Source organism: Alligator sinensis, unplaced genomic scaffold (assembly GCF_000455745.1).
Source record: "Alligator sinensis unplaced genomic scaffold, ASM45574v1 scaffold375_1, whole genome shotgun sequence".
Lineage (NCBI taxonomy): Eukaryota > Metazoa > Chordata > Crocodylia > Alligatoridae > Alligator > Alligator sinensis.
Genome location: NW_005841928.1, coordinates 3,252,255 through 3,263,958, shown reverse-complemented (window position 1 = coordinate 3,263,958; position 11,704 = coordinate 3,252,255). Strand labels below are relative to the sequence as shown.

General features: G+C 40.8%; 1 protein-coding gene across 1 annotated transcript in view; it reads right to left on the bottom strand.

Annotated features, from left to right (window-relative positions):
- Positions 1-1,159: 1,159 nt before the first annotated feature.
- Positions 1,160-11,704, bottom strand: part of LRIG3 (leucine rich repeats and immunoglobulin like domains 3) — a gene marked incomplete at its 5' end in the record, with an annotated part of 66,950 nt that continues 56,405 nt past the window's right edge. Inside the window, 3 exons of the mRNA XM_014517871.2 lie at positions 1,160-2,365; positions 9,470-9,742; positions 9,823-9,966. Coding sequence (XP_014373357.2) covers positions 2,121-2,365; positions 9,470-9,742; positions 9,823-9,966 — 662 coding nt within the window. The remainder of the gene's footprint in view (positions 2,366-9,469; positions 9,743-9,822; positions 9,967-11,704) is intronic.

Sequence of the window (11,704 nt, the reverse complement as noted above, 5' to 3'; positions counted from 1 at the left end):
CACTCAGGTCTAATATCACTGCAAGACAAGGGATCTATATGTTATGACAGTCTAGTCCAGGAAAATGTTTTTAAATGAAAGGAAGATGAGTATAGGAAGAGAGTGCTGACGCAGTCTTTTTTTTTTTTCATTCTACATAAAAGAATGCTTTAAAAAGGCTGTTTTTAGTCACAGAACTTTAACTTGGAATCCTAAACTTATAATTTTATTTTGGAATAAACATCATTAAAGTTTGTTTTTGAAACTCTGTTTCTCCAGATATTTGAAAAGCAATATCTGGATAGAGATCCAAGATATCATGCTTAAGGAAAACTAGCAGAGGAGGGAAGAAAAACCTATACTGATTTAGTGAGTGAATCAAATTTAAGATTTCTTGCCTTACTGACTTTGGGGCTTTGGGCTTCACTCAGGAAAATTAATAAAAAATGCACTTAATTATAATCAAATAACCATCTCAATGTCTGTCACCACATCACCACATCTGGTAGCAATGAAGACAAACTAACAGTAAGATTTAGAAAATCTGGCAATATGATAAACTAAAACACGCAAAATCCGTTCTCTGTATTTAGACCACCAGTGACTAAGGATGGATTAGCTTCCTGTCTCTAATGCTGGTGCCTAAATTAAAGGGGGAAATTACACCACAAATCTGGGTACCAGGTTTCTGGCCACAAACAATAAAGAGCCCTTAAACTCAGCTGTTAGGCAGGGAAACCTTTGCTCCAGACTTATTCTCTGAAAACTGTCTCTATGATGGTCTGTTCTAGCAGCTGCTTTCAATTGAGTTTGAAAGAAGAGTTTTGACAACTATATAAATTTGCACCTTCAAAGTGAGCAGATTTAAAAACATAATGACTTGTAATATTAACCCTTTCAGAGCAGAATTGTTTTAATACATTGCTGAAAACAGGATTCAGAACTTTTTAAAATACCCGATATCTGTACTAAGGAAACAAAAAGGAAGCTTTGAGTCTTAACTACTATCATATAAAGAAGCCAGCCTCTTTCTTGGCTTTAGGGTTAATCATATTCTTGTTACATTAAATTTACAGTTGCTTGACTGAGCAACTGAATAAATACAGAACACATCTATTCAGAGGCAAAAAAGTTCAGTTGAATATGAAACAGCAGAAGTTAAAATAAGGAAACAATTCTCTTGTAGTTTTATGTCCTTTTAATGCTGCGCATGTGGAAGTGGTTGTGGGAGCAGAAAAGAGGGACACAGTATGGGAAATCAAAGACTCAGACTTACAATAAATATTTGGCAAATATTTCATACTCAAGCCATTTACTTAGAGGAAAATGATGCTACTGGGCCATGATTTTTGTAAAAAAAACAGAATAAATTTCTGCATATCTTTGTATCAATTTAGCATACTCACCTTGACATGGTATACACACATGGCTAGACAGCTAACATTCCAACATTATCAACATGGCAAATATGGAATATGTGCATACATATTTGATTGTGCATACACAGAATGGAAGAGCCATCTGTAACTGTGAACTCACAAGCATACTTGTATGATCGGACCTATTAGGAGCTGAAGATACTTAACCTGATGAAACAAAGTCACTTCATTGTAGGCAAATCTATGAGAAGTAGCAGAGGACTTGGTACACTACTTATATAACTTTTTCTACAAATGTAAATCCACCTTGCATTTCTCATACACTATTGTGGCTCAAGACCACAAGGCAGCATAGTTTATTAAGTGATGTGCAAATAAGATGCATGATACCTGCAAACAGCATTCATAAAATGTACAGTTGCTGGTACAAGTTTAGAATGCTTTAGTACTCATGTCAATAAAATGAAGTCTGGCAAAAATACACACAGTATTATTTACACCATTAATTTACAAAAGATAACATTTGCATAAAACAAAAGCTATAAAATAATTAGAAATATAGTATTTTATAAGAAATGTATTCCCTGTATCTCATTTTGGCAATTGTTTTTCATGTTTAAAAAAATTGTATCGATTCTTTCAGAATTCATGGCTCCATGATGGCTCTCTCTTTTTTATTTTTCTGCTTAAATTAAAACTCCACACTGAGGTAGTACGTTAAAATATTTTTTTGGTTCCATAAATCAATGGCAAGTCCAGCAGCTATGTATCCAAGTCACAGGACTGGAAAGTAGGAGTCCTAAAGTTTTCAAAAGACTGTTTATAAGTACAAATGTTATTTTCCTCTTGAGAAAATGTCCTGTCCTTTCCATCTTCCTCTGCCTCTGAGTCAAAATCCAATGAGGCATGAGGATTATTATGGGAGGCTTTTGGCAGACAACTTGCTGGCTGTCTGTAACTTGAAAGAGATTCCAGCTGAGGCCTCCATAAAGGCTTTCCAAATGTTCCTGCAAGAAAGAAAATGTGTAAGTACAAATATACTCATGTTAACAGTAACGAATCTCTCTGAGTACAAGAATACGAGCCAAAGGCAGACAGAGCTCAAGTTCTTGAGGATGAGATTTGGCTTAGTATCTAAATTGTACTATTATTTCCCCACCAAAAAGGAAAAAAAGGGAAAAAATCTGATCCCATGAACAATTTAAGACTCTCTTAACTGAGACATGTTTTTCCAAAGTAAATAACTTGGTTGACAGCCATTCAGAACAACCCACTCTAATTTCACTGCCTATATATTCATGAAGTCTCAGTATAACAAACTGCAATCAGATCACAAGATATTTTCTAAAGCAAAATAGAATAAATCTCTTCAACATGTTCTTAGTGTGTGGCTGTACTCTGAAGAGTAACTAAAATGTGTTGCTTAGCTAGGCTGATATTAAAATCTACATGATTATTTGAAAATTATGCACCATGCCACCTGAATGCTAAACAGAATACTCTTTGGCAGAGTCTAACATCAGTAATGAAGGTACTGCAAGCCAAATTGTGCATTCATTTGCACCTGTTTATCTCCGTTGCCCACAACTGTCTAAACTTAGGCATGATCAAGCAAAATTTGCTACTTTAGTCAATTTTATTTTTCCATGGATATGATAGGTGGTGCCAGGGGGAAGGGGGAGTTGAGGGGGAGGGGAAGAGGGCACAGCTGTTGGCCAGGATGCTGTGCACTTTCTTTACTCTTCTGCTATTTCTCAGCTTCCTGAGTAAGGCGGATGGACAGTACCTTGATGTATGATGCAGCATCTTTGGGACCTGTTACTAACCAGCACTTCCGAGTTTGTAAGGCTGATGCCACCCTTCTTAAGGTATGTTTTCAGGGTGTCCTTGTAGCACTTCCTCTGTCCTCCGTGGGTCCTCTTACTATGACCAAGTTGAGAGAAGACGACTTGTTTCAGGAGACAAGTGTCAGCCATCCTCACACAGTGGCCAGCCCAGCGGAGTTGTTGTTTCATGATCTTTGCCTCAATGCTGGTTATGTTAACTGCAGAGAGGATGCTGGCATTGGTGCAGTGGTCTTGTCTTTCCATCAAACATGAAGGATCTTCCTGAGGCAATGCTGATGGAACCATTCCAAGCATTTAAGATGGCTTCAATACGTCACCCACGTCTCACACCTGTAGAGGAGCATGGGGATAACCATGGCATGGTAGACCAGGATCTTAGTTTCCATCTGCAGATCTTGGTCAGCAGACATGGCAAAGCAGCTTTCCAAAGAATACAATGACACAAAGAATCGTATGTTCAATTTCTACATCGAGACTGGCTGAGAAAGGTGACTGCCAAGGCGTGGGAAATGCTCAACATTTTCCAGGGGTAATTTGGGGGGGGGAGGGGGGCAGCTTGTGTTGGGGCAGGCTGATGGAGCACCTTGGTCTTCTCAATATTAAAGGAGAGTCCCAGGCTATGATAGGCACCTGAAAAAAGGTCAAGGGTGGACTGCAGATTGGACTCGGTGTGCATGAGATTAACACAGTCATCAGGGTACTAAAGGTCAGTGATACCAGTCTTGGTAACTCATTTTGCTGTGAAGGAGCTGCAGGTTGAAAAGCTAACTATCCATTCTATACTCAACCCCAGTTCCAGGAAGAAGGCAGTCATAGATGAGAATCAAAATCACAGCAAGATAGATGGACAACAGGGTTGGGGTGATGACGCAGACCTGCTTGACACTAGTACAGATGGTAAATGGGTCTGTCTCAGATCCACTGCAAAGGACTCTGGTGGTTATCCCATCATGAAGTAGCTTGAAGATACTAATGAACTTCAATGGACAATCTAGCCAGCACCTTCCATAAGACTTCATGACTGATCGAGTCAAAGGCCTTGGTTAGGTCAAGGAATGCCATAAACAGCTGCTGGTGTTGCTTTCTACACTTCTCCTGGATCTGTCGTGCAACAAAAAATCATGTTGGTAATACCCTGTGATGGTCTAATGCCACACTGGGATTCTGGAAGGACGTTTTCGGCAAGGGGAAGGAGGCAATTCAAAAGGATGCAAATAAAAATATTCCCAGCAATGGAGCAATGCCTCAGTAGTTCCCACACACTAACGTGTCCCCTTTCTTGAAGATGGTCACAATACTGGCATCCTGTAAGTCAGGAGAAGCTTCCTCATCAACCCAAATTTTGATGAGAAGTTGGTGAGGTTTTTGCGCTAGTGCTGTTCCACTAGCTTTGAAGACCTCTGTAGGGATGCTATCTCTGCCTCATGCCTAGTCCCTTATTCTTCTTGGTCTGAGTGATGGCACACCAGACTTACTTGAAGGATGGGGGATTAGCAAGAGAATCTGATACTGGGTGCTGAGGGATGGACTCCATGGTGGCAGCTGAGACCTCAGATTCACAGGTGAACAGAATCTTGAAGTGCTCCTTCCAGGTTTGATGGATACATTATCCGTGAGAAGGGTGGAGCATTCTTGGGATTGCAAGGGGTTTGGGCCATTGGAACATGGCCCATGGATGGCTTTTCTTGCTTGAAAGAAGCTTCTTACGTCATGTTTATCAGCAAAACTCTGGATTTCCATGGCCTTCTCTTGCCACCACTGGTTCTTGATGTTCTGTAGCCTCCTCCAAACTACAGCTTTAAGCCAGTGGTAAGCCTCTCATTTTTGCTGGTTGGAGAGCTCATTTTGCCAACTGCAGAATGCATTTTTCTTTTGACAGCTAAGTGCTAAGGTTTCATCATTCTTGTCAAACCAATCTTGGTGACAGTAAGTGGAGTATCCAATAGATTTGGCACATGCCTTGTGAATAGTGTTCTTAAGTTCTTCCCAATCTGCTTGGATGTCATCAGGTAGGTCACAGAGCATCTCAGTAAGGTGTTGCTGAAGAGCCTCATATCTAGTTTGGTCTTGGAGTGTCTTGATGTTAAGTCTCTTCTGCATTCCTTTCGGTTGTTTACAGTGTTGTGGTACAAGCTGCACGTCCGTGATTGACCTGACTAAACAGTGGTCTGTCCAATGATCACCTGCATCTCTCAGGACTTGGGTGACACAGACCTCAGTATGATCATGGGCTCCGACAATAAAAGGTAGTCAAGAAGGTGCCAGTGATTGGACCATGGACGTTTCCAAGTGCTCTTATATCTGTCATTCTGTCTGAAGATGGTATTTGTGATGAGCAAATCATGCTCTGCACATTTGCTGAGTGGGAGGATACCATTGGAATCAACTTTCTCCACCCCCTCTTTCCTAGTGGTGCCATTCCAGAGTTCAGCATGTCACCCAACTCTTGCACTGAAGTCATTTATGAGGATAAGCTTGTCTTCCTTGGCAGTGGAAGTCAGGAATGTGTCAAGAGTGCAGTAGAACTATTTCTTGTTGACTACTTCATCATCAAGTATGGGGGCATATGCACTGATGATCGTAGCATACTGGTTGTTACTGAGCTTGAGGTGGAGATTCATAAGGCATTCATTAATGCCCACCAGGAGTTCTAAAAGCTGATGGACAATCTTGTTCTTGATGGCAAAGCCAACCCCATGAATGCACCTCTCTTCAGGTGACTTTCCTTTCCAAAAAAAGGTGCAGCCACCGCCTCCTTTCAGCTGGCCTTCATCTGCCCAGTGGGTCTTGCTTAGGGCAGCAATATCAATGTCATATCTTGTAAGTTCTTTGGCTACTATGGAAGTCCTTCTTTCAGGACACTCACTGTTCAGGGAGTCCATGAGAGTGGTGAATTTTGAACAAACTTGATTTTGTTGGTTTCAGCCATAGGTATAGTGATCCCGCTGGATATAGCAATCCAGCCAGGGGTGTGCAAGACAGCCTCTGTTTAGGGCACCTTTTCTAGCCTCTTCCCCATTCAGGGTGAGCAGAGGGTATCCTAAAGAGGACTGGTCAGTTCAGTCATAGCCGCAACTGCTGAATTGTACTTCTGTCTCAGTAAGTGCAAACAACTATCACACGACTGCCTCCTACATGCAGATTTGTGACTAGGGACTCCCAGAGATCACTGTTTCCATCCCCATCACCACTTGTCTGTTGTTACAGGACTTGCTCTGTAGGAGATGTTAACACCCCTGGCAGAAGCTTGCATGTGACATCTTTTAATGTGGTAAGGCCAGTGCGCAAGCAACAGCCACACAAACTTGACAGGATGGAGCTCTGAATACAGTGGCAAGGAAGTCCAAGACAACTGCAACCCCTATACATTTTCACAGCTGCAGAGAACCAACAGATCCTCAAGTATGCCTGTTCTGCCACTGGGGTCTTCAGAAGTTTGGACCATGCTTACTCTGGGACCTCGCCTCAAACCTGTTTGCCAGGGGAGACCCAGGAGTACAAGACTGAAGGTCTGAGGGTCATTGAAGCACACAAGCCTCTCCACTATGACAAAGTTACAGTTGATGAAGTAGGTTTCTATTTCTAAAAAGAGATATACTCTTGAAAAATTATAATTTTTTATGTGTAAAAGTATCAATCATTTTGTACGGGAAGAATCATGTTTTCAGCACTAAACTTGCTCCAATGAAAGGTTTATGGAAAAACTATTGTGAAACAACTAGCTGTGTGGTGTTTCATCTTTGCACCAAATGATCTGTACCTCTATTTTGTTCCTCTTACCAAATAAAGAGAAATTTACCACTGCATCATGATTCTGAAAAAAAATCCAAGCTATGAACTTTCCAGCTTATGCATCAGCAATAAAGCCAGATGTCTTCAGTAGGAGCAAGGGAAAAATTTGAAGGCAAAAAGGTGGAGCACTAATGATTCTTCAATAGTAAATTAGAAATCAAAAACCAAACCACAGGTTTGGATTTTGTCATCCCTTCTGGTAGGTTTTCCCCATAGGAATGGGGAATGTAGGGCTTAAAAATTCTGTTGAGGCACCAGCTGTTGAAGACAAAGGCACTGGAGTCTAAACAGCTGTCTGTCACTACATACTAACTTATGTATGTAAAAACTTATGAAACAAACTAAAAATAGTGGGTGGTGTTTCAAGTTGAACCATAAAATCCTATGAAAAACACAGGACACAAATTCTTTATTCTGATGAGTTAAATGTATAAACCCTAAAGGAGTTCAAATTAAACAAACAACCTTTGTTGCTTTAGGCAATAATCTATACAACGTATCTTCAGTATTATATTTGTTTTCTATACTTCAACTTACAGTATAATCTTTTATCTGAATACAACTGTTAGAATGAGACAGGAAATAAGGAAATGTGTGTATAGAAAAGAATGTGCAAAACTGAACACATTGTTTTATAAAAACTGATATTAAAAAGCCTTGTTACTTGAACTACTCATTCTGTAGGTCTCATATATTTATTGATTCAAGACTGCTCTCACACACTGCTAGGAAGAGCTACTGAATGGAATGTCAGCAGTGTGCAGTTAGCCAGAAATCCAGAATTCTAGTTAGCTAACACTGCAGAAGGAGAAAAGGAAAAAGAAAGGAGGCTCTACAAAAATGGTCAGCTTGGATAAATGAGGATACACACACATTTCTTCAAATAATTAATGTTCAGATCCTAAAACAGGACTTAAGTTGACTTTTAAGTCCAAAATACAATCCAAAAAAACCAAAACAAAACCCTTAATGCCTGCTTTCCTCCGAAAGTACCTAAATTCACTAGATGTGTCCTTGTTTGACCTCAAAGTTCTTTAGCCAACTGCAGTTCTCTTTTTGTGCATGCCCAGAACAGCCCTAATGTGAGCACTGAGGGCAAGGCACTTTGCTCCTATTTCAGAGCTGTTCCAGAAACTAAACAGAGAATTGGGTAAGTCCCCAAAGAGCCCAACAAGTAGGTATGCTCAGAACCCATTTCTTCCTCCTCACCCGCAAAGGACCAGGTCCTTCACAAAATGGCTATTTTCTTTCAAAACAGGTTACAGGAGGAACACTGGTAGGGCCATATCCCATTAATATACTCAATGATTCTCAAACAGGGTGCCAGGCATTAAATGTGAGGAGATAAGCAGGTATGTGCAGACAAGTGCAAGTTCAAGCTAATTCCTTCCTGGCCACTGTCCTGTCCCCACTAGCCAGCACCTCTGTAAGGAGATGAGCACTGTAATAAAAAATTAGTTTTTGAAATGGGGTGCTGCTCAGGTCACAAGTTATGGATGGGTGCCTCGAGTTTAAGGTTGGGAACTGCCAATATTAATCAGCTTGTGCTGTGCTTACCCACTTTTGCTGATTCATGGCCAACAATGCTAAAATAACACACAGCAAGCAGTATCATGCTTTGCGTTTGTCAAATCCAATTTTAATTTTATAATCTCCTGTGGCTCTGAGCAGTCAAAAACGGCTCACAGGCAGCCTGTGAGACAAGACAGAGATTACTTGGCTAATCATTACAGTGCTCACCCAGGAAGCTCTCTTGAGGGGAGAATCCTCCAGGCTTCCCCAACTTCCTGAGGGAATGCTTTAACTAGGGAGCTGTAGGTGCTGAGCTCCCACTCCGTCAGAACTATTTTGAGAGAGAGAGAGGGAGCCCTGCTTCATTTTCTAAAGGAATGGTTGTAGGTGCCTGCCTTCAGAATCAAAATCCCAAGGAGATGCAGGTACCTTCCTATAGCTGTGATAGATGCCTAGGTATCAGAGAAGAGCTGGAGTCCAGACAAACCTATTGCCTAGGTCTAGATAGCACCTCACTCAGCCTCTATGTTTTTCAGATCACTGTTTAAAAGTACTCAACTCTCCCCCATGAACTGTATAGGTGCCTAACTCTGGGTTCTGGATTCAATCTGGGAACAAGACAACAAAAACATAGGTGTTGCAATGCCAAACTTGCAGGTACATTAGTCCTTCAGTGGATCCAGCCCTCAGTATCTTTTTAAAAATCCATATATGAAGTTACAGAAATAATTTGAAAAAAAATTAGATCATAAGATTCATGGTGTTTTTCCCTCACTTCTTTTCAGGCCCTTCATTTGTACAAGGATACTCACGTGGGTTAATTAGTTTAAAAACAAACAAACAAACAAAAAAAACAAACCTCTGTATTACCTGTTCTTACAAAGGTGTGAAAATTAATGTTTCTTGGTGTAGGAAACCCATGAACAACAACAAAATGGAAATATAGTGACTAAAACATACCCATGAAAGTGCTGCTAATGATATCAGAAGATAGTTCCTGACTTCTATTTGAATCAAATGCATCAGAGTTTAGAATCAAGTTTTTCACTCCACTTCCTTCATTTTGAGTGTAAGTGGTAAGCAGTTTGCTACTTGTAGCCTGCATTTCCACACTGCCAACATATTGGTCAAATGGATCTTCTGGTGGGCGTGAATATTGATAGCATTCTTTTTTCTTTAAGAAACTAGATTCATTAGGATCCATATACACTGTTCTTTGATCAGGGCTGCAGCCTTAAAAGTTAAAAAAAAAATTATCAGAAACATCAAAATGCAAGACTGAAGTAAGAGGACTACAAATTTATTTAACTTACTTGTGCTATATGCTTCAAAAGCATCCAAGCCATAAGCATTCCCTTTTAAACACACAGTTCCGGAATTCCCAAGATAGTGGCATAAGAATGGATCCGTAACACCCTCCAGATCTGTTTCACTGCCATTATCTAGATGACAAATGCCTTAAAAACACAGACAATAAATCAATCAACAGGCTTCTCTTTTCTAGGCTTTACTCTACACTATTTTTTCTTGTGTTGGGGTTTTGCTGTCCTTCAAAACCTTATTTATACAAATACACAACTAAAAGTCATACTATGCATAAAGAGACATCACATTTAAAGGAAGAATAATTTTAGCAAAAATTGAATTAATCAGTTTTAGAGAGACACTACATTTTAGCCCCAACCCTTTTCAGGAGGTTTATGTTAAACAGTTATCGGATAAAAATACTGAAAAAAACAATTTTGGAAACCAAAACCTAAACAGAAACCAGAACCTAACCACTAGACAAGAATCATGTTCTCCCTTGTGGTTTTTTTCCTAGTGCAATTAATCTTCTAGCACCATTGCACAGCTTCAAATGGAAGAGTGGAAAGCACCTTCACCCAGAAAAGTGTCCACCTTAGGGCACACACAGGTGGGGGATTTGGATCTGAACCTTTCAAGATGACAATGGAATGGAGTCTGGGGTTACCATTCCTGGAAGAGCACTATAACCTTATAGTGTAATAGAGTACCATCGAGTATAACAGACAAATCAGCATCATCTCCTCTTCCTCCCACAGCTATACAATTTTAAGGGAACAGTAAGCTCAGTTCTCTGAAAGAAATGACATAAAACACCAAACCTGCTCTTAAAGGTAGAAGCTACAGAATCTGAATGGATTCAGGTGCTTCCCTGCTGCCTTGAAATCCTGCTTGATGCAGGAATTCAAACCTACTCCAGTCCTACAAACCTAACCCTGTCCTACCCCTGTTCTCCTACTGACTAGCTTTAGGCAGCTGTAGGCATGTTGACATTATGTAGCTCTTTGCTTAGCATACAAATGTTCTGGATATGGCTACGAGGTATCTAAACTCTCTCAGTGTAGGGAGCACAAATTCTAGACTCCACTCCAGAGGCCAAAGACCTAAGGGTGAGATGTTGCAAAACTTAATTTTTAGTTGCATAAGTCTTTTATTGGATCTGTCCCTAAGGACTTTTCTGCACAGGAAAGTTTCATTGGTTATATTCACATACAGTCTTTTTTGGCATATAACACATACCTTTGGCACCCCAAATCAGCCCCTTAAAACTGAGGTGAATGTATTAAGTAGGGAAACTGATTTGCTACCCTAGAGAGAAGCACCCTCTTTTGACTCCTGCTCCAGTTTAGCAACTGTTGTGTTACTATTCAAACTACTGAGGTCAAGCAGTTGAAATAATAGCTCATTGTTCTTTACTCCAGAGTTGTTATCAACTGTCTCTCCTTTTTAATCGTCTTGATGTTCCACTAATCAAGCTAATCTTTCTTGTAGCAATGTTTCTGTTTGCTAGCTGCTGCTGGTCTATCTCCTATTTCATAGCACTGGAAACTCCTTAACTTTTTTCAACATCAGATTCGCTCATAGAAATGAGTCTTCAGCAACAATGAGGGTTCCAGATTCAATTAAGCAGGAAAGGGAAGGTGAGTCAGTTGAAAATTAGGCTCTGTCCCTACTCTATGCAAGAATTCAAGGTAGTTATAGTACTACTAGTGAATGGCCCATCAAGAATGATGGGGGGGGGGGGGGGGGGGGGTGGGCAGGGACACAGCACTACCACCCACTACCCCACACCTCTGCCACCCCTCAGGAGCAGGGGGGAGAAGCTTGCCTTCCCATCCCCTCCACTGCCTCCAAGGGGGGGGGGGGGGGGGGGGGGGGGGGGGGGGGGGG